The following is a 24,425-nucleotide window of genomic DNA, read 5'->3' on the forward strand; positions in this document are numbered from 1 at the left end:
ATTAAAAGAACACAGAAAAATCAACGCAGTGTCTTTTACTTATTGTATAACACCCTTCCCCCAATATGCAAAGAAACAAATGGAAAAACAGACATTCTGTGATTCAGAAGTTAACAAGAGATTGGTGCACTACAGTGCATAAAACATCTCCATATCCCAAAACACAACAAACAAATTCTTCTGAGTTAGAAATCATTTTATAGTATGGGACCATGAGTGTAGCATCCATAGACCCTGTGCCTTTCATCTTCTCCCTTCTACTGAGCCAGATGCTCATTTTTGCCTGACCTACCGGGAAGTTAGCCAAGGTGAAAACTCTGCGCTCTGCTGCCATGTACCCAGGACCAAAAACAAACAGGTTGTCTTCCAAAATCCCTCCTAAACCTCAAAGCAATCGTTGAAGAACAGATAGACTATAGAAGTGTTGCAGAGATTCCTCATTATGTATATGTGCCACATGCTTGTAGCCACAGCCCCTTGTACCACCCTCCACTGGGGATCTGCAGTGCCTTTCTCGATGGGGGGTTTGAGCAGAGACCTCCAGCTGCCTTTGGGAGATGAACCTGGTGTCAACACAAACAACCACCTCGACTCCTGTGTGCTAGTGATATTCTGTTGAGAACCTTTACAGTGACTGCTTACAAGGCTTTCTTTGATGTTCTTATGAAGACCTGTAGTACTGGTTGTTTGAGAGACAGATAGGGCCTGTTTTCTTCCTCTTGCTCCATTCCACTGTGGATAGACAAAGATGGGAAATCAGGCCACATAACTGGTTGATCTTCCACAGACTCCGCCTTGAATGCCTTTCTGAAAAAACCAGGAAGTGCACTGATCACCTCCTTCAACAATCTCTCCATCAGACGCAGAGATTTAAAACCAGTCTCCTGGCTCAAAATGGCAGCCGTGAGTCAAGCTCTTATGAGAGGTTTCATTACACTGAAAGGGGTGAGCATCCTACAGTTTTAAATGCCAAGAGGGACTGCCCACTGATCTATGGCAAGAAAGGGGAGGAGCCCCTATTCTATAAACCGCTGTATAAGTGTTCCCCAAGCACAGAGGTGTGGTGGTAAATCCCATGCTAGCAAGTTCCAGAAGAAGCAGATGCATATCGTAGTTCAGGTTGATGATCCTACGAAGCAAAACAGACGCTGTTTTACTCCAGAGCTGCTGTTTCTGATACAATAGGTGCTGCACAGTTTCAAAGCGAAAAGCTGTAAAACAACTGCGGAGGTCAATCAGGCCCTGGCCAACTTCCACCATGGGTAGGAACAACATCAGATTTGGTCCAGCGAAAACCTCCACCAGCCTCTTCCGCTCCTCTCTCAGGAGACTGTCTGGAGGCTCTACAACTGTTAACCAGTGCCAGAACATTGAGGCAATCAAGTTGTTAACATCCAAAGCTCTCCCCCTATAGGACAACTGGGGCTGGGTCCAAGTATATCTAGACAATCGGGCCACTGATCTTCTCAACTAAACCCCCCCCCCCCCCCCCCCACAGTTTTTACTTAGAATGTTTTCACTGCCCAAAAATACTGTGTTCCACTGAAGCCCAGCTGGTAATGTTGGCTTCTCTTTATTGTTCCACTCCCCCAGTAATAAACCCTCAGATTTAGAGCAATTGACTTTCGCCAGTTTCTGCTCAAGAATTTTTACATCATTTTGACCTGTTAAGAAAACTGTGACATCATCAGCGTATACTGACAAACACTGTTCTCAGAAAGGGTTAGCCCTGAGAGACCCTGCCTGAACTGATTTAAAAAAGGTATAATGGCCAGAGAATACAGCATCCCAGATAAGGGGCAACCCGGTCTGATTCCCCTTTGAACAAAGACTGGTCGGCTGAGACCACCCCTCACTTTTAACAGAAAGCTGGCTCCAAGGTACAACAATGTAATCCATGAAGTAAACTTTTCTCCAAAACAAAAACCTTCAAGTTTTTGAAACAAATAATGATGATCAACCCTTTCTTGATCTATAAAAAGAACTCTAGAAGAACTATAGAAGTCCAACTCACACAGTACGTCTGACAATATTGTACAACAGTGTTCATACACTCCTTGAGTCTCCATTCTGGTAACAGCATTAAAACAGTCTGTGTACAACTCACTGGTAAAGTCCCAGAACCCAGGCTTTGCCACAGCTGGGCTGCTGCACATTTCGTCAAAGGATATTAGGGACTCTAGTGAAGTTACCTGTGCCTCACCCAGCTTCCTCATCTCTAATGGATCAGTTGTTGTTGTCCCATTTGGAAGTTTAAGTTCATTTTCATTAACTTTTCTATCAAGCTTAAAGAAAAAACAAGTTGGAGCATCTATGTCTTTTATCGTAGAAATCCAAGGTTTTATCAAAGCTCCCTTTGCTTACCTCCCACCAAGTTTTCAAAATCTTCTTTTCTCAGCCTCCACTGACTCCAGAAGTCAGAGATGAACCGACAGAAAGCCTCGTTATGAATTAACCGCACAATGAAATGTCAGAAGGAACAGCGTTGAGATCGTGCTTCTGAAAAATCTGCCGTTACCAAATGATGACCTAAAAATCCAACAGCAATATCGTGAACTTAAACAACCTGTTGCTCTATGTTTCGTTTAGATAAATCCTATCTAACCTGGCAACCCTCACATTACCCTCAACAGTTTTCACACATGTATGCTGCCTGCCTGTTGGGTTAAGTTTCTTCCAAAAGACAGTGGATGCAGTTTCTATCGACTATAGGATGTGTAGTGGAAATCCAGTCCCTTCCGATTACTATTACTGAGCTACTATTGAACTGTGTAAGTTCGTCATCCAGTTTTTTAAACAACCTCAAACAACCAGCACTAGAATTATGACCATATGCTTTTACAAAAACAAAAGGCTATATCTCAAATTGCTGCCTGAAAAATTTGGTGTCTGCCCCGTTTGTAACATTTGTTAAATGGAGGCGCTGTGAGAAGAGATCGGGAACCTGTGCACTGAGGTTGGTGCCATTGTTGAAAAATTATGGACCTGTCCGGATCATTCCCCACGCGACCTCATTATCTGTTGAGCTACGTGTCTCGTGTAAGAGCAGATCTATGTTTTCAGTTCTACTCAGCTCAGCCAGTAACCTTATCCCTAGTCCATCCTTCATTTATATTTAAGCTTCCTTCCCACAAACTTTCTATGAAGACAAGAAGGAAAACAGGAAAAGACCTAAAGTAAAACCTTTCCAAGAAAAAGGCACTTTTTGTGCACCACCCATTTTTACATATATGATTTAAGAGAACTCTGTCCACATTTTCTTTCCTGGGTTTAAACTGAATCTTCTTTAAACAAAAACTGTTTGTTCAGCTCTTCATATCCAACCAATTTTCAAACTTTATAACCAAGTTGATGAACTTGTTGTTATTTCCACAGACTGTCTGCCATAAATTTCATAGGTCATGAGTTTCAAAGTAGTCATTCATCTCCTTTGAAGAGTGTGATGCAGTTATCCTGTGATACAATATCAGAAAACTGTGACAAACTATCATCACTATCAACATTTCCTCATCTTCAATTTCAGCTTTTCTCTGTGTGACTCACCTTTTACAGAGATCTGACCCTCAGCCTCAGCTGTCTGACTGATCTGTCCGCTGCGTCTGCATCCAGCCTGCACCTCAGTATCATCCACACCATTGTCATTAACATTACAGCAATCATGCTCAGTTGTTTTCTTTCTCTTTGTAGCAGGTTGCGGGTCACCGGTTATGTTTCTCCCGCTGATTGCTGGGTCGCCACACTTAAAAGATTTCATGTTGCCAGAACTTGCATAAACTGTGTAGAAACCATATTCATACTTCCCTTGAATGACACCTCTAAAGTTTGCGATGGATTACTCAAATACATTCGAACCTGTCTCCACAGGGTCTGAACATGCTGCAGTGTAGCGTCTTCACAACCAAGACAGACTGTTGTTGGAAACGACGGGTGGACTTTCTCTACTGAGTCAGTTCTCTTTCAAGGAGCTCATTCGGGATAAATAGGGCTACGCCTGACATGGTAATACACATCGATAGCACAAACAAATAGCAACGGAACAGATCAACTAGCACCAGGCCTTTCTCTACCAACAGGTGGACCAAACGCTCCGCCACCATGGCCTTATTCATCCGAGAACCGTGAGGTATGTTTTCATGTCTGATCTGTTTTCCTACAGCCAGGAGAACTTGTTCAACAGTGTACTGAGCACCAGCCACTACTCTGACCCCGTGTCTGATAGACAGGGGAGGTGAACCCTCCTCAGGGAGGGATGCCATGGTTTATGATACAAAACCCACTAATTTACACGTTTTACAGCCTAGAACCACAAATGAATAAATTAAACCACTCTTACCTATCACTAAGAAACATGCAGGAGAGGAGAAGAGGAGAGGAGAATAGAGGAGAGGAGAGGAGAGGAGAGGAGATGAGAGTTAGGCAGTGGTGCTGAGTGATTCATTTTCTTCTTAAATCTCATAATAGTATTATACCACCTTTCATTTTGTTATAGCAGTGAGGCTCCCTGGGTTGAAAGAGAAACAAATTGAATTTACGGGCACAAAGACATGAAAGCTGACAGAGGTGCTGGAGAGGATATCGAAATATGCACTCGAACAATGCAGCTGCTGTAAAACATATCAGACGCCACAAAATGCCACTTTTTGAAGCTGCAGCGGCACAAAATGCGCATCCGTCTGTTGAAAATGAGCCTTTTCGTTGCAATCAGACAGCTCTGTATCACGGTTCGAGATAAAGCAATTTGCTGGGCCGCTGTTTCAACCACAGGGGGTGCCTGCGCTGCACTCCCCTGCTCTGAATTGTAATTATTGCGAGCGCTACTAGCGCAGCGCCTGAACTGAGGGCAGCCCTCAATGAGTCATGCTTAATAAGAAGAGCCGCGCTCAAGCTTCAAGAGCCAGATCAGAAAATCAGCCTGAATTACACCAACGTGATTTACGTTAAGTAGGTAATTCCTACACACGCAGAAAGCAAATGCAGACATACGCGCACCCAACTAACTACTGGTTTGCGTGTGATCGTCTAATCTGTGTGTACTGTAATCTCATTAGAGTAAATAAGATCTGAAGGAATCGAGCCTGTGTTGCTTCTTGTTTGCAAGGGCGTGTCTGTGTTTAAAGGTGTTTTAAATAAATCTGTATCAAAACCTGTCTGTCAAGCCAAATGGCATGTCTGAATTGTTTGGTCGTGTGTGCGTGATGTTCGTGCATGTGAGTCTGGTGAATACAACGGCCATAACTGGAGGACAGGCAGGGAGGGGGGCCGGGTCTTCAGGGTCAGCAGATTGAAACCCAGCAGCTGTCGAGTTTGAAAGAACCAGGGCATGAATGTGTAACCTCACACACACTCTGAAACACCCCCCCCCCACACACACACACACACACACACACACACACACAAACACACATGCGCACACACTTACAGCCAGAGCCTGAGCCTGAGTAGAGGTCCTCATCATCGTAGAACTCGTCTCTCGTTGAGCCTTCGTCATCGATAGACGGCGACGACCACGTCTGTCCCTGTTAGAGACACAGAGACGGGGGGGGGGTTACAGATGACAGAGATTAGAGTTATTCATCATGAATGACTGAGCTGTTTGTCATTTCATTTGAAAGACAAACCACTTTGGCAGATTACATGCACACACACACACACACACACACGCACACACAACAGTCTGAGAGGGGTTGCAGGCAGCATTATGGTGGTCAGGCGAACATCTGTCTGTCCGTCTGACTCCATGGAGGAGCATAGTTAATGAGTTGATCTAAAGCTGGGATTTTGGCAGAGGAACATCAAAGCCTTTAAGGAGAGAGGGGTTTCATTTAGTCTGCTTATGTGTCAATTGCAAGTGATGCTCAGACTGTAAAGCAGCACAGCAGAGGGAAGCTGTTAACTTTTGAACTCAGGCGCCAATGATTTTTTTCATTATTGATTAATAGAGTAATAACTTTTTTAAACACTGATTAATTGTTTAGTCTATAAAATATTATAAAAGGCCTATTTTACATTCCCAAAGCATAGATGATGTTTTTAAACGGCTTGCTTCGTCTGGAACTCAAAGACATTCATTTTACAATCATAAAAGCAGCTAAACCACACATATGAAGCTGGAACAAGATAATGTTAAGAATATTTCCTCAATCAATTCATCAGTTGTCAAATTGTCAGCTGTTCAGTAAATCAACTAAATGTTTCAGTAATAAAAAATATCAGAAAATAGGAGCCCACAGCCTTGCAGCTTGCATGCTCACAATGACGATGCTAACATGCCGACGTTTAGCAGGTATGTTTACCATGCTCACCATCTTAGTTTGGTGTGTTGTCATGCTAACATTTGATAATTAGCAGTAAATACAACGTACAGGTCGCAGGTATTTGGGCCCCGATGATGGATGCTATATAAAAAGTTAGGGGATCCCCAAAATCACTGGGATTCATCCTGAGGGGAACGTGTATATCTACACAAAAGTTCATTCATCCGATAGTTAAGATATTTCAGTCTGGACCAAGGTGGCAGCATTGCCATTCATGGGGCCATACTGATACTAATGAGGCTAAAAATGCTCATCACAGCTTCCCTGAGCACAAGGTGGTGTCTTCAAATTGCTTGTTTGGTCCCACCTACAGTCCAAAAAAATGTTCAGTTCACAAAAATATGCAAATCCTCACATTTTGAAAAGCTGGAAAAAAGCGAATGTTTTGCCTTGCTTAAATCTGTCATCACTATTGTTGTCAGTAAATGGTTTCAGGGCTATTTTGAGCCCCTTGTGTGGAGAATGTCACAGTCTCTTTTGAATGACTGCCGCTGTACATTTGAGTTTTACAGCTGCACTCTGAAGGCTCTCTGCCTGTAATATGCCCGTAACTGTCTCTCATGGATCATTTCACTGCATCCTCCCTGCTCATCACTCCGCCTTAATCCAAGCCTGTTTCATGTACATCTGAGGGGAAAGCGCGACCTCTGCGAGGTTCAGGTAAGAGAGATTAGGTGTGGATCGTTTGGGGTTGAAATGAATGATTGACCTCGAGCCTCGGGTCACTTTAAGGCTGATCCCTCCTCTCTCCCTTCATTCATCTCTCTCTTTCTCCTGACCTCAATCCCACATCCCTGCAATGTTTAAACACACACTTTAGCACTCAGAAGCTTTACCCATCACACAAGGTCAACTGATACTGTTACCAAATGCATGCACTTAAGAGACACCACCCATACTGCAGTGCAATGATACATTTCAAACTACACTACACATTAGTTTGTTTTGAACTGTAACTGTACTTGCGGACTGCATCCATTTCAAGTATTTGCAGGTACTCTAACTATATTCAAAGTATATCCAAACCATATATCCCCTCTCAGAATACAGACACATTAACAAATACTATGCACTGTATACGCATTGTTTAAATATACTGTCTCAAATGTTTTTTTTAATACTATTTTGTCACATTTTGTCTCTACAATTTTGAGGTACTTGAACTTTACCTGTGTATTACCATTCATTTTTCTCCACACTTCTACTCCACTACATTACACATGGAAATGCTGCACGTTTCATTCAATTTACCTTACAGTTAGTTACTATGCAAATCAAGATTTGATTTGTTAAAATAAGATTCCACCTCTACCAGCTACAACGTCTCCTTTACACATTAATGCATCTGCAATAATAACCATAATAATTTAATTAATTCATTTATATTATTACAACAATCTGTGGGAGCCACTAATCAGTTCTTTTAATTACTTTTAGATACTTTTTTTTTGGCCACCTGGGATCTTGCTAGAAAACATTTGCTTATTGCAACCTTAGCTTTGCTCCATTCATCACTACAAGCAACCACTTTAACATACGAGTAGTGTGTTTGTTTAGAGCAGCTTTAGGTGCATTTTTCTGATAATGCGTCTCTACTTCAGTAAAATTTTGAATGCAGAACTTTGTTCCCTTTAATGTATATTTACAGTGTGGTGCTGTTACTTTTACTTGAGTATAGGAGCTGAATGCTTCTCTCATCACTGCATTTTGTACCTACATTTAGCTGTGCAGTGTTTCAGTGCCAAAAAACAATGGGATGAGTTTTGCTCCAGGTATTGGAAAACAGTCAGTCCACTGCTGAAAATCTGACCAAAGCAAACTTATCTCCTCAGAAATCTTAAGCCCATCCTGGGGCCCTGCAGAGCTGTGTATTTGCTAGCCTGTGTGATGCTAATTGTACACACTCGGGCACACACACACAGAGAGAGAGAGAGAGAGAGAGAGAGAGAGAGAGAGAGAGAGAGAGAGAGAGAGAGAGAGAGAAGCTCCTCCCCGGCTCCAGACAGAGGAAACCTGATGCCTTTAAAAGCCAATAAAAGCATAATGGAATCTAGAAACCCGAGCATCTCAGTCCATCACATCTCAGCATGAGGTGGAGCTGAAACGCTATATGTTCCTCCAGAAAATGAAATTGACTTCAAGATGTTTGGAGCCTTGACACACCGAGGATATGGGCTTCACAAAGTGGCAGGCTGAGAGTATGTGTGCTTCACGCTTCGACTGTAAATGTGCGTGAGAAAGAGAGCGAGAGTGTGAGAGAGTGTGAGAGAGTGTGTGTGTTTGTGTGTGTGTGTGTGTGTGTGTGTGTGTGAGAGAAGGTCTGGTGATCTCAAACCCTGAAAGTGCCTAAAAGTACTGAAAAGACGCCTCAGTGTGTGAGCATGGTACGAATGTGTGTGTCTGTGTGTGTGCTCTATTCCAAGGATCAGTTTTACAATGAAGACCGTTGCTATGGGCAACCTTTGCCTTTCACAGAAATTCCCGTCTCCAAGTGAGAAGCTACCAGACACACACACACACACACACACACACACACACACACAAACAAGTGCTAACTACATTAGCAAAGGTGTTACATAACGTCAAATAAACAACCTAAAAATCAACATCAAAACAGTTTTCTCCTCCGGCTCCCCCCCTCTATCTGTCCCTCCCTGTCTGCCTCCCTTCGCCTCCCCCCTCTGGATCCACAAACTCTTTGCCAGTGTATCCCCGTCCTCGCCCCATTTTCCTTTCATCTTAAACTCCATTTCTTATCTCGAGGCTAGCCCCCCAAATTCAGCGTGACTCCGAAAAACACACACACATACTTAAATAAACACACACCCCACCCCCAAGGCGGCACCAGAGCCCACCCCAGGGGCCCCTTTTACAAGTCCCCAACACACACAACAACCTCCAGGACACACTGGAGCTGCAGAGAGAGCTGCTAGTTTGTCTATTTTCAATGGTGTGTACTGTAAGCATTTAAATGTTCATCATCTATGTTTATCCTAACCTTTAAGAGTAATATATAATCACCCTGTGTGCCTCGACATGTTTTATTTATGACACAATATTATAAGTGTGAATTCATGGTATGGCGGAGAGTAGTGCGTCACTGTATGTAATTACAGTGTGTGTGTGTCTGAGTGGGTATAATCACAGGTTTTGTTTGTGGTGTATGCGCACACAAATACCCCACAGACCTATCTGTGTGGACGTGTGTGTGTGTGTGTGTGTGTGTGTGTGTGTGTGTGTGTGTGTGTGTGTGTTTTATGTGATTTTGGGGGAGTTGAATAGGGCCAGCTCTGCATTTTGCCTCCATTTCAGGATCTATAAACAGCTGTACTTTCAGTCTGCGCCACATTGCTAACTAACCACAATGAGACGCAACGAGCTCTCCTCCACCGCACGTATAACCCGGGGGCCAAAATCATCTGTATGTTGCCCTCAATTTCCCTCCACCACTGCATTTTGTTCCCATTTGTTATAAAAGGAAACTGTAAGATGACAGCCATATTCTGCTGGATCTGCACACTGAATGCAATCCTGGTTTTTGGCAATGTATGAAGCAGTGCCATTGTAAGACATGCGCTGCCAGTTGGAGTCATTCTAAAACAATCTGGGAGCGTGGAATATATAATTATGTATACTTGTGTAAAAAGAGAAGGGGAAAACATTAAATTGACGGGCAAGAGAAAGCAAAAGAATTGGTTTTTGTTAGCGTAATGTCACGTTCTGACAAAGCAAACACAGGTGTGTCCTCTGAGGGGGTGACTCAGGTGGAAACCTGATCTGAAGCTGACATCAGGCTTTGCACTATACATTTCATCCTATACACTATAGCTGCTCTGTGGATGAGTGTGTGTATGAGCCTGGATTTTATACCTGAGCTGACAATGCTGCGGTTTCACAGATATTAATATTCCACAGGAGATGATTTGTTCCAGATTTTAATTTAGGATCACACTGAAAAAAAAGCAAGTGTGAGTGCCTGATATTAAAGCAGCAACGCTGTGTGTTTGTGTGTGTGCATGCGCATGTTATATGACAATTATCAGCATGAGTGTGGGAAAGATAAAGACCATGTTGTGTGTGTGTGTGTGTGTGTGTGTGTGTGTGTGTGTGTGTGTGTGTGTGTGTGTGTGTGTGTGTGTATTTTGTCTGTAGGGAACAATGGGTGTATGGAGTTCACTAAGATGCAGGAAGTCAGATAACAATAGGAAGTAGAGGTAGTTATATAGACACAGTGATTCACCAAACCAGAGTACACACACACACACACACACACACACACACACACACAGAGTGCTGGTGGAAGAGTAGCTGGTAGATGTGTGTGATCCAAGGATGATTTTTTGTTGTTCAGTTCAGGCTAGTTGCACAGATAGAGAGCTTCATTGTGATTGACTACAAATGCATTCCTCAGTAACCCGAGAGGCTGCGGCTGTTGCTGTACAATGCCTGGCGTACACACACACACACACACACAGACTTTAAGCTCCTGATACAGTGGATGCGATGCAGCCCTGCTTCGGAGAAATAATCGTTAATTGTGCTTTTTAATATGTGAGATTTTATCAGAGCGAATGTTCTCGACTGCGGCAGCATCTCTGAACTCTCAAACTGTGAGGAATAATTTGAATACTCCCTCTGCTTTCTGGCACCATCTGTGAGTCCCGCTCCTCTATCTGTCCCTCCATTTACTGCATCCACAGCGTCGGACGAGAACCAAGGACACAAATACCATGACAGACACCGAGGTCATGTCCATTGTTTGTTTTTTTTGTCCATTTTTTACACCAGACTGTTAATTTAGTGTGTACACATTATACCAGTAGACAACAGTCCCAAACTTTTTGATTTGTAATCCCTCTAAACTGCAGTCTATGAGTTGTGATCAATTACACAAAAAACATTGACAGTTTCATTTGAAAGACAGTGAAATATAAACCAGTCCTGTGTTTTGTTCGGTTACCTCCTGTCAATTCTTCCATGACACTTTATGTCAAAATCCAGCTCTATTCTTCTTTTAATTTTAATTCCTTTATTTTTGATGGCTCATCTTCAACTCAGGACTGTAAACATACAAACACCAATCTAATTTGATTCAGGGCGACTAGCTAACGCTGCCAATCGCATAAAATCACTCGTGGGTTGAAGCTGGCAAAGCAAAATCATAAAAGGTGTGTGCTTGGATTTGAGATCACAGTTGGCAAAATCTTAGTTTGCATTTCCAGAGAACTCTACTCTCTGATCCTACTACTACTAAAAGTGGAAAAACATCTTAATCCAAGTAAAAAATGTCAGCAGCAGTATTCACTCTTGCATGTTTGGTCTTAAACTGCCAATACTCAGCTCGACATTGTGCTGTAGAAGCCGAGCGCAGTTTTCATCGATCCAGTGAAATCTGAAGGATTTGATTTAATCTAATTCATAACTAAACCCCACACAAAAATTCAGTTTCCCTCAGAAACATATAACATTACTGAAGATGAAGAAGAAGAAGAAGAAGTTCCAACTTTAATAATTGTTAGTGATTGTTAAACACTGTAGCATTTCAAAATGCAAAAAAAAAACAAAAAAACAATGAAGGCAGATTGCATGTTTTTTCTTCTCTCCGAATCCATTAAACACAGGAGGCGTCCCAGGCCCCAGTGATACATGCTGATGACCTCTCTCTAACACTAGGTGGTCCATATAAACATCTGACACTTATTCTCTCTGTATGCGACAACACTGAGCTCTGTGTCCATCACTACCTTTGCCCGGCAGTTTACCTCCCCAGCGTGTATTAGCATTTAGATGTACTGTATGTGAATTGTGAAGGTTTCTCTCAGTGTGCTAACATTCATTAATGGTGTTTATTTCAGGCTCCAAGTAGACAGCCTGTCTCAGGGTTGTTCAGATTTGTCACAAAGCCTGACATGAGCAGAGCCACTTCCCCAAGCTAAATGTGTATCATTCTCGTTGAATGTTTTAAACCTCGATGTGGGTGTCCTGACTGAGTTAAAGTGCTGGATGCCAAACCTGTCAACATAGCATGAACATATCATGACAACTGTGCCTAAAAAACAATAATCATCTGGCAGAAATTTGAGACCCAGATCAGGACCAAAATGAGGTAAAGTGATTTTCATGGGCAACGTTTCAAACATCCCTGCAGTTTAATTCACTGTGGGTGGAGTGCCCACGCTTTGTAAACTAGCTGCTGATTCACGGCCATCTATGTGTCTGCGCCTCTCCAGAGCAGTCTGACCGACTCTGATAAGAGTTGGAGAGTTTGAGCCGTGCTGCGCCCCGACAGAAGTGGACTGTTGATAGCTCTCTACCTGGAAAGGGTCACACCGCTTTGGCACACACCCTCTCACTACTTGCACACTTGCAGGAAACACTGCAGCCTGTTTGCTGTTTGCACTGTTCCACGCCCATCTTTTCTTTCCGGTGTGGATCCGTGACCCTGTCAGCAGTGACCTCTAATCTCCCTCCATCTTTTGCTTTTATGCCTCGTCTCACTCTCCACCCTGCTCTTCCTCTCTTACCAGCTGGGGAGGTTGGACGGCAGCCAGTCTGGATGCTAACACACTTATAGTCAGACAAGGAGACGTGAGAGAGAGATAGAGGGCAGGCAGTGTGTTTGTGTGTGTGTGTGTGTGTGTGTGTGTGTGGCTGAGTGGGTTACCAGGTGATGGCCTGGTTAAGACACCTGCCACCTTCAGCAGAGATTAGCACAGAAAGCCTCTACGCAGTCACACTGTTCACACACTTGATGACACCTTATACACACACACACACACACAACCGGTCAGATGTCGAGACAGTATCTTGTAGCAATGACGTCAGGTGCACTGTGAACCTTCAAACAGCTAACACCTGCACATTACAGCCAAAGGGGTCAAAGAAATCCTGTCTACCCAGGTGAAGTCCTAAAGTACACACCTTAATTCATGGACACATAATGAGCCAATGTGCCCCCAGGCTTAGACACATGAAAAGGCCCCTCTTCTCAGTAGACTACCCTTATACATTATACATGTTTTTACATTGTATTTTACAGGTGAGTCTTAACTGGAAAGTACTGTTGTTGGTTGAAACTATTTTGTTCATGTTCGGGATGAAGACATGGTCTCTAAAGTCATTTCCATCCAAATGTAGCTCAAATCTGGAAAATTTAAATCAATGTGAATATGTTATAAACTTCTCCACTTCAGCCAATTTATGAAGTTTATTTAAAATTTCCACTCGTTCTTTTTAATGCACAAACTGCAAATGTATAAAAACAGGTGGTGGGAAATGCACTTACTGAAGTTATTCAAAACACTATAGCATGCAAACAAAATATAGTGAGCTATTCAAGCTATGCAGGTCATATCCCTTAAAGCAAGACGATTCTGATGTCAAACGTATTTGAACTGCTACAAAATTAAAATGAAAATCTTCACACTTTTTCCACTTAACTTCCCATAAGCCACCATAACTTCAAACAGAGGGTCTTGCTTTGAGCCCAGGGGGCCCCAAAGGGTCAGGGGGGTCCAAATGAGTAATGCATCTCTTTTGTTATAGTGTGCCCCCAAATCATAGTGTCATAGTAATATTTGCTCCCAGCTCACTGTTGATGTTTGAAACTAAACTGTGAACTAAGATGACATTAAAAATCGGGGATTGTACCGTACCTTCACACAATAACAATACAAGAATTTCTCACACAATAAAAGCTGTCAAGCCTTATATCAGCAGCGCTCATCCTGTGGGTCGAAATCATTCAGCATCCATCACAACGATTCCCTAGCTATATTATTAATACATACATTTACTGTCAAGGCTGTAATGTCTGTAATGAATGTCTCCTCCTGTGAAATGATCACTATTTGCAGCCCCTCAGGCCTCTTTTTTTTGGCAGCGAGCCAAGTAAAGTAGCTCCAAATTTTAAAGTTAAATTATCATTTAGTGTCAAGAGATTCTTTACAGTAACAGCTGCAGCAGGGGTTCATCAGTAAATCGGCATCATTTTTGCGTTTGCAAGAAGGATCCTGCTGAGCAATTTTACACTGATTAGCTGTTAAAAAGAAGGGAAGTGGTTTTTGGTTTTGAATGTCTTGGATAAAATCAGGCTACATGGGGATTAATAAAAAAAAAGTATGTTGGATGTCAGTGTTCAGATTAATTTGAGGTTTAAAACAAAAATAAAGTCTTGCATTTATAGCTGCTTAAGTTATTCTTAAATATTTAACAATCTAAAACTGCTTTTCAACGCCAAAAAAGATCCTTGTCGACACGATGCTGTAAGTAGCACTGAGTGGGAAGGTAGAAACGCTGATTTAGTCCCTTGCCAAACACATTTCTGATCTCCTCCTGCATGTTTGTCTCAGTTTTTCACACACGAGTGCTCCCCGTGACCAATGAATGTGAACCATCGAGCAAACACTGTAAACATGCTCATGTGCGACAGCCAGGAAATGAGTGAAACACTCCCTCCGATGTCTTTAGTCTCTTTCTGCTGATCAAATTCCTGATTGCGCTACAGTAGCTGATCCAAATCGCAGCCACGTTGGTCGTGTTAATTCCCCGTACAAAACCTGTGGGAGGATGGCGTTACATTGGCTCTAGTTTGTTATTCCAGCCCGCTCTGGCCGTAAAGCCATCTCATAGCAGCACCAAACCACAGCTGAAAAGCATCCAAGCACTAATATTATCTTTCTAATATTATCTTTCTCCACTGAGTTATAAGGACAAAGATGATCTAAGTGATGAATGCCCTTATGGAGAGTCCTGAATTTGCTAAATATGGTATATGGTACAATGAACGGCTTGCTCAGAGAACTGCAGGGACAGAACAGGTGCACAGTGGAGAAAAAAAAAATCATGCATCTAGATCACTGAAAGTCCATTTAAATCCATTTCCATGCACAAAGTCTTTCAATATTCATCTTATATATCTGTCACAAAACAATAGACTCTGAATCAGGTTATGGTAATGTTCAGTGTACCTTCAACAGAGCATTATTTTATATCAGCTGCAGCAGATTTTGCTTCATTGTTAGCTTCATAATTAATCATCATTAGGTGGAAGGCCCCCTTCCTTCCTTCTTTTATGCAATTGATTATGGAGGTCGTTAAACTGAGAAACTGACGTTCGCTTTAAATGAATCCCCTACAAAATACAAGAGAATATGATTTCCCTTCATCAGTCCTTTCAGAAATAGTCTCTTGTCAACCATAAACACAGATGCTGACCTCTCTCCAGCTACGTATACATTTGTCTTTTCTGTTTTTCAGTGATTACCTCTCTATATAGGCATATATAGTAGTTTTCATCGTTAGTGGCAGGGTCTGCCATTCCTGTGCAGGATTCAGGTTGCCAAGCAAAGCACAAGGAATTCACAGGAAGGGATTCATGTATGTAACCCAGGGTTATGTGATTTTAGTTCATTGATCATTATCAGCCCCACTGTTCACTGTTTATTCCTTCATACAAATCAAACGGTATCTTGTTACTGTGAATAAAATCATTCAATTTGCAAAACATGGGGTGGCCTTTATTTTGAAATACTTGCAGGAAACAATGTATTTGTCAGAGAGGTTAGTGCTGATTGCAATCATTCATACAAACCTCCAGCTCCTCAACAAGGTAACCAAGTCCACTGTGCCCTGCTGTTGTGTGGAAACTACTTGCACCATGTACAGCATAAAGTCAAATCGTGGTGGCAGTTATTACTGACTGACTTCTTAAAGAAAGTGTTGACCCTTGTAAACATGTCCATGTGTTGTTTTTTTATTTAATATGAGACATATCATGAGTGAAGTAAGCAGTCAGCGCCATGACTGCGGATTTCCACCTTGAAACTGCAGTGAACCAATGACAGTCTCAGATTCAGAAAGCCAGGGTTTCACACGTCATACTGACCTCATTTACCTAGGAACCAATCCTGTCAATTTGCAGGGAGTCAATTACGTTCACAACAGACTCTTCATCTGAGTCTGAGGCTAAAACATGTGGCTGAGTGTCTTTGATGTTTCCTTTAACTCTAACCATCTTGATACTGCCTGCTGTTTCACCAGTCACTGAAACCTTGTCAGTACAGAGAGGGAGAGCTTGCATTAGCACAGCCACTAACACTGTATCAGCCACTGTCAGCTACAAGCTGACAAACAACATAACCAATTAACTACGCTTACCGTTCTGGTACTTCTTCTAGCTGCCGATTTCGGTCACAACAAACTCAACTAGGACTGAATTCTGAAGGATTATAATTTTAAAATGGATAAATGAAGAAAAGCAATGCTTGAAGGGGCTGTCATTTTTTTCTTTTTTTTTTTCTTTAAAAGGGCGTTGTGTTTGCAGTGGACATGATCAGCTGATCAGGGCTGAAAGAGCAGCGACTCCGGCCCCCGGAGGAAGAGTGTGTTTAACCTGTAATGTCTCAGTTTTCTCAGACAAAACGAGCGGCTGACACTGAAACTTGCCGCAGACTCAGTAGAGATCACATGACTGTGTAGTGACACATCAGCCGGCCTAAAACCGTGTAATGGACTGGAGCTGTGAGACCACCACACACACACACACGAGCACGCACGCACACACTAATGCATAGATCCACTCACACAGCTCTTGGCCCGAGTTGGAAGAGCAGTGTGATGGGAGGAGGGGTGATACAGAGACGGAGAGGCAGAGAGATGTATATCTGTATGTAGGACCCAGCTGTTACACTAATCTGACAATCCAGCAGGATTACAGACCGCATCTCAAGGCTAGCGAACACACACACATACACACGGACAAACACACACAGACACACAAACGAGGCCTCTCTGTGTGGAATCCATCTCCATTATAGATGACCTTATGAAACATGCATCTCTGAGTGTGTGTGTGTGTGTGTGTGTGTGTGTGTGTCACTGTCCTGCTGCCTGAAATGCCTTGAGATTCTGACACAAGTGCCGCTCCCACACTCAACAATACGCTGCCCTGCATTTATGCGTTTATGAGGATTTGTGTGTGTGTGTGTGTGTGTGTGTGTGTGTGTGTGTGTGTAGTGATGTTTAGTAGGGAAACGTTGCAGTGAGCAGTTAATGCTGCTGGTTGGCTGGTGGGTCAATGACTGCGTTTTTGTGGCTGCTTCCATGAAGTGGTGGGGAGAGAGAGAGAGAGGAGAAGGAGAGAGGCTGAATGCGGATTTATGTGTGTGTGTGTGTGTGTGTGTGTGTGTGTGTGTGTGTGTGTGTGTGTGTGATTATAGCCTGGCTCAATGGGCCTATTTCTGCAGGGCCAGTGGGAGGGCGTGGCGCCTGTGGCTGGAACTTTTCTGGTGTTTCTAAGGAACTTTTCAAAGGGGCTCAGAAATGTGGCTGCGTGTGAGAGAGAGCACCCCGCAGACCATGATGCCTTTGTGTAGCAGAAAGCGAGAGAGAGGGGCACTCAAATACGGTAATCAATGGTCTCCTCTCAGCCCCAAATCGAAAACCTTAACACACACACACACACACACACACACACACACACACACACACACACACACACACACACGATGATGAGAATCACATTTCTGCTCATACACAGTGATGTGAGTCACAAGGCAGCATCTGCGTGTGTGTTCGTATAATTACAGCCTGTGTAATCAGGCTAATGACAGTCATGCGACTATACAGACGCCAAGGATGAATGACAAGGAGTAGGATAAAAATCAATGCATAAAAGGCAAGAGTTTTGGAGAGGAAAGGTACAAATGGAGAATACTTAAAAGGAGGGGGGAAAAAAAAAAAAAATTAGTGAGGGATGGTTGGATGATGGAGCCAGAGGCGGGGAGGGTGGAGAACAAGAGAGAAGTGTTTTTGTCTTTGATGCAGGGGAGAAAAATCCAATCAGCCTTGTGTAATTCAATCTGGGATGGAAAGAAGCACCCATTTGAGTGGGTGTGTGTGTGTGCAGAGGGCGTGATGTGTATTATTATTATTATTATGCCATACCCACACACAAAGGAGGTAAACAAATTGCTGCTCCGGGGGCATCCCAAGCAGCCGACCTTGCTACGCTCTCTTGGCTCACTCCCATTGGTCGACTGACTTTGGCGAAGGTGCAGCAAGTCTCAAGCCTCAGAGCGGTTTCCAGCCGATGACTGCAGGCCAACTGACTGTCAGCGCAGCCAGACAGCCGATTGATTCTGTATCATAACAGCCCTTGATATCGAACACTAATTACGCAGGTTGTGAGATCTGGTGACGGAGGGAAATCTACATAAAGGCAAGAGCAGCATATGGTCTCTGTCTTAATGGGCCGCACAGACCGGATGCTTGTGACCCAATAAGACATTTATCATGAGTTACTGATTAACTCTAACAAATCACTGTCAGAAGACTTCAATCACTTATGAGCCAACATGAGAAACAGGGAAATGAGACATTTGCTTTGTACTGTTTTGTTTTTCTCCAATGAATGGCTCTTGTGTTGTCTCAGCTGATGTACATATGGTATTTAATATTTTTGCATCATGTGATTAATTAATTAATTCAATATTATTCTATTTATTGTATTTTTACGTTCTTTTGGAAAAAATGAAAAGACAATGAATTAATCACTTATGTCGTCTTTTCCAGCTCCAGCTGTTTAAATGTGAGGATTTGCCTTTTTCCTCTGTTTCTTATCATTGTAAACTGTACATAAAGTATCTTTTGGTTTTGGACTGTTGGTCGGACAATACAAGATATTTAAAGATGTTACCTTTGACTCTGTGATGGGTTTTTTTTTTAATTTATTTATTTATATTTTCGCTCATTTTACAGATTAAGTGCTCAGTTCATCAAAAAATAATCAACAGGTTAAATTAATAATAAAAACAATCATTAGTTGCATCACTTTTAATAGCACTAGCAGTTCAACAGAGTGTTAGTGTTCCCAAGACAGAACCGTGGTTCATGTGGGAACAGATAAGAAAAGACAAAAAATATGGTTAATTTATCCTTCATGCCCTTTTCTTCAAATTTTCCTTTTTTCTTGAAAAAAAAAAAATAATAAAAAAGACCATTTTCTATTTTCAGGCTTCTAAAAATGTTCAGATGAAATAGTCTGAGCAAGAAAAAACACTCTCTGGTTGTACTGTTTGCAGCTCAGGTATGCAACCTGTAACAAGGGCTCACATTTCATTTCAAGAATAGTTCAGCATTTTGGGGAAAATACACGTATTTGCTTTCTTGGCAAAAAACAGCCTGGCACAGTAACGATGTACTGCGTCCCGAAGTCTTGTCATCATAGTGAGGTTGCCAGGTTGGTAACTGGCTTGCCTGTTAAGAGACAAAACCAAAACCTGTATAAAAGAACCATATCTGACAACCCACACTATAACAGGAGATGCTGCGCAGAAGAGCCGTGTGGATCCCACATGTAAACCACAGACCACACAATATCAGTTTTATGTACAGGCTAAACAAGATAAATGGTGTTAATAAAACAGCTTGATGGTGATATTGAGGATTAGGGGTGGAAAATTTATAGAACAGCATTCATTATTATTCTGGAAGAAGTTCCCTGTTGCCACTCAGACAGTGTTTTCTCCCTTCAGCTTTTATTGAATCACCTCAGCTCTAAAATAAATATAATCACAAGCTCTGCGTGAGAGCATGCTCATTCTTTTCTTTAGCGGTACAGTTAAAGATAGCTTCATCCCTCTGTAGGCAACATTACTCACTGACTAATTAATTAAAAGGTGGATTTAAGTAACTAATGGCTCGAGAATGATTGTCTAACGCATAGATTAGCTCCTGAGTGCTTGGTATAATAATCAGTGATCATTAATTCCTTGGTACCACTGGTTCAGTTTAATTAAAGTGTGACTCAGTGTAAACCAGTGGAAACGTGTTACTCAAGGACAGGGAAATATATGGGTTATGATACGATCTTGCTCTTGCGGCCCTCCTCTCTCTTCGGTCTCGGTGTAATCCTGTCCAGGTTGTTCTCTCCATTCAATCCGTCTCAGCTGCTCTAAGCTCTTTACAGGCCTGCGTTTACCACCAGTCTCTCTCTCTCTCTCTCTCTCTTTTTGCTGCTACTAGGACACCAGTCCACCCCATCCATCTCCCTTTCATTCTCTTTTTCTTCCTCGTCAGCTCCACTGCTCCTTTATCATTTCGCTCCACCTAAAGCTTCTCATATCTTTTTACCACTTATACATATTAACAAATTCTTTCCTCTATCTCGCCTTTCCTCTCCACGTCTGCTGCATTTTCTTCTTCTCTCCAATCTGCTTTTTTCCCCCTCCTCTGCCACCGTATCCTTTCGTATCACTTTTGTCTGTGATTGCCTCTGACCTCATTCCCCTTTCATTCCCTTCAAATCTCCTCTCCCTCCATCTCCACACAATATCTAATCACTTTCAAATCTGTCGCCACACCTTGTTGCTTTGTTCAATTTTTCTGGGAGTGTTCAACCATGAACATTTCCCATGTTTTATCAGGTGTTATGATACAATTTATGCTCAGCAATAACTAAGCCAAGCATTTCTTCTTACAATTAGGGTTGGGTTTTACACCTCAGTAATTGTTAAAGTATTTTTGTACATAACATGAAATGAAGCGATAGAAAGGGGGAATGACGTGCCGCAACCACAGTGGAGTGTACGCCTCTTAACCGCTAAGCTGCCATGACACCTGAACCTCAGTACTTGTCTTGGTACAGACGGCACCAAGTATAAGAGGAGAGAGGGACACCTGCATGGGATTTACAACAGAAATTGACAATTTGATAAATAATCCTGATGTAGTTCAACAGAAATTTATTTAGCTTTTTTTTTTTGTTTTGGTTTTCTTATTTAGTAACTTGAACATCTTTTGGTTCTGGACTGACGGTTGAACAAAGCAAGCAATCAGAACCTGTTTCACTACTGTCTGATATTTTATAGACGTCTAAACTATTTCAATCATTAGTTGCACCCCTACATTAATTTATTTATTGTTCTTGTACAACTGCTGGTATCAAGACAACATTAACATTTGAGAACTTTGGCTTCTATTAAACCCAACCGACCCAAACCCTACTCACCAACAGTGACAGTAAGTTGTGGGCGACTTTTGATGTCAATTAAAGAGAAATTTGATGGTCTCTGCTGCTTTTTCTTGACTGACATCAATGTAAACTGCGGATCTTTGTACTTTCAGCTGTTGGTCAAACAAAACAATACGTTTGATGACGTCACCTTAAGCTCTGAGAAAGTATGATGGGTATTTTTTATTGTTTTAAGTGATTAAAGTGTTTTAAGCGCAGATGTTGCTTGCTAATCAATCATGAAAATAACCGTTATTTCCAGCCCTTAAGTAAACTATAACCCAATTCAATACAATTGCAACTTACACAGGTGGTGTCTGAGCTCGTTCCAAAGTGTCAGAAAAGGAATTAATGTCAGAAGTAAGTGCCTCTTCTCTATCAGTGCCTCCTCCTCCTCCTCCTCCTCCTGCCGCTGTGTCTAATGTTTCAGTGTTGTGTGACCTGTCAATCTGTCATGTGTATCTGCCTCAGTCATATCATGTCATGTCATACAGACACCCCACTCAGTCCAACAAGGGAAACAATTATCACATCACACACACGCACAGCTAAATAAACAATACACTCGAGAAGACACAGACACACACACACACACACTCTCAGTGTCAATCAGCCTTTCAGACCTGGGTCTCTGCTGGCTAAGATTAGGGCTAATCCACAACTGTTGGAATGAAAGATTAAGAATGAATCACCTGCTGCCGCAAAAGTGTGTGTGTGTGCGTGTGTGTTTGAGTGTGTGTGAATGCGAGTGGAGGCGTTTATAGAAAGGCCCTATGGGAAGAATCCTCCTGCAACCACCAAGCAATATTACAAAATTCCCTACCCTCTCAAACACACACACACACACACACACACACATTACATACACACACACACACACACACACACACACACAGCTCATTAGCTTCAGTGGCTCATTCAAACTGCAAACGCCTTTGAAAGAGCCCCTTTAAAGCAACAGAGTTCAAAGGTTTACATCAGAGGGTCCACACACAAACACACATACACATTTATACTCTCATACACACACACACACACACACACACACACACAGGTTTCAGTGTCTGTATTTAATTGGATCGATGGTCTTCCCTCATGGCTTGCCAATAATAGAGGGGACGTGAATAACATGTGGGAAAGCCTTTTGTTTCTAACTTCCTGTTTATTAAGACAGACAGAAGAAACGAGGAGCTCTACAGCAACGACAGTAGACGAGGAGGAGGAGGAGGAGGAAGAGAGCTGGTGGGTGGATGGTGTAGAGATGGATGGATGGAGAGAGGAAAAACGTTGCAGCAATGAGCTCCTGACCTCGTTCACTCCTCTGTCGGGACGTTGGGCTAAATAATTCAAACGCACACATACACAGTCACATGCCTCTCGCACACAGTATTGCTCGCTCTTGTGCGCACAGGCAGCCTCCCTGTGCTCCTTCATCACCTTCTCTGCCTCTCTTTCACATGTAAACATGCACATGTAAAAACACACACCTATATAAATCCCCCCTTTGTGCACCACTCAGGAAGCTCCCTCCTGATTTGAAGCTTGAAGGCCAGAGCTATAAATACTCACTTCCTGTGTCCATGCTATAACCCCATGACCAATTAAGTACAAAAACACACTCACATCAGTATGCAAACAAGCAGACCTCTGTCGCACTGCAAATTTTAATGGAGCTGTGATGAAATATTAGTGTCAGAAAACCCTTTAATATTAAAAATAAAAAACCGTGGTTAATTCTCTATCTGCCTTGATGAAAAACATGCATCAGAAAAAGATATCTGTAAATTAAAACTGACAAAATCTCTTTGTTATCAAAGAACTGTGACGCTGAACTGTGACACTGACAAATTAAAGACGAGACAAAATGAAGTGACATTTCGTCAGTATGTAAATGTTTGCCAAATTAGATGACAAAACATTTACATACTCAGGCATGAGCTTGCAGGCATCTACCTTCAGTACTGCAGGGCCTTAAAGACGCTCCCCTGGCGCTCTCTCACTTCCACTGTGTCTTCATTTACGAGCACTCTCTACCACTATTAAGGCCAAACAAACTTACCGGGGTTTGAGTGGCCATAGTGGCCATTTTCAAAGACGGGCTCCCGGAGGAATAGTGGTAGAACTTCCAGGCAGAGGAAGTCAAAAATGTCTCGCCCAATCGTATGCAGACACCGAAACAGGCTCTTTGTACAGAGCATTGAAAGCAGGAGAGATTTGGTGTCATTAGTGGCGGCCGGGAGCTCAACCTATAACTCTGTTCCAAGGTTTGGTCATTTGTTTTTTTATTATATCATAGAAAAAGAGCACAGTTAATAAAATACACTATATTATTTTATGGCCAAATCAATACCTTGTCAAGTGTCCATGGATGAATGTTTAGTCTATAAAATGTGAAAAAAAAAGGAACAGACATCGTAAGTGCACCTAACCCCAAAGTAACATTTTCTCTTACCAACAGTCCCAAACCCCAAAAAATTCAATTTACAAAAATATAAATCACACGGTGGAAGCAGAGAGTGTTTGGCTCCTTTTTAGGTATTTTTTGGCTGTTTTCTGGTTTTATTAGGGAGTCGACATTAGAGCGACGGCAGGAAACGAGGGGACAGAGATGGGAAGTGACACACAAAGGACGCCCCCACCTAGAACTGAACGAGGGACACATGTGTTTGGCATTAGAAGTAATAATTATCTACATAAGCAATTAATCTCTTGTTTAGTTTTCAAGTGATTTTGTTCTGAAAATGTCAGAAAATAGTAAAAAAAAAAAAAAAAAAATGTCAAAAGGTCAAAAAGTCCAAGGTGATATCTAAAATGTCTTGTTTTGTCTGACCAACAGTCTAGTAGCCAAAGATACTCAGTTTAACATCAGAGAGGATTAAGAAAACCAGCATATATTCCTTTTATAGAAGCAAGAACCAGATAGTTAACAACTATAACAAGTTTCATTTTCTGTTAATTGAATTATTTATTTTAGTTGACTAAAAGTTGCAGCTCTAAAACAATCACAAATCAAGATCCGTAGCGCTGTGGATCTGCGAAATGAAATCCTAACTCATACTGTATGTGAACAGATCCATCTCCATGACGACTGAGCAAAC

At 42.2% G+C, this 24,425-nt stretch overlaps 1 protein-coding gene and 1 long non-coding RNA gene across 2 annotated transcripts in view; both read right to left on the bottom strand.

Moving 5' to 3' along the window:
- sdc3 (syndecan 3) overlaps positions 1–24,425 on the bottom strand; it is a 40,485-nt gene that overhangs the window by 8,802 nt on the left and 7,258 nt on the right. The window contains exon 2 of the mRNA XM_023412263.2: positions 5,420–5,516. Within this exon, the coding sequence (XP_023268031.1) occupies positions 5,420–5,516 (97 nt within the window). The remainder of the gene's footprint in view (positions 1–5,419; positions 5,517–24,425) is intronic.
- On the bottom strand, positions 19,097–21,684 carry LOC147818785 (uncharacterized). Its single transcript, XR_015437621.1, has 2 exons — positions 21,325–21,684; positions 19,097–19,571 (listed from the first exon to the last, which is right to left on the bottom strand). It is a non-coding gene; the product is annotated as an uncharacterized LOC147818785 (long non-coding RNA).

Source organism: Seriola lalandi, unplaced genomic scaffold, assembly GCF_002814215.2.
Source record: "Seriola lalandi dorsalis isolate HSWRI2012SDOR001 ecotype SW California unplaced genomic scaffold, Sedor1 jcf7180002054476, whole genome shotgun sequence".
NCBI classification, from domain to species: Eukaryota; Metazoa; Chordata; class Actinopteri; order Carangiformes; family Carangidae; genus Seriola; species Seriola lalandi.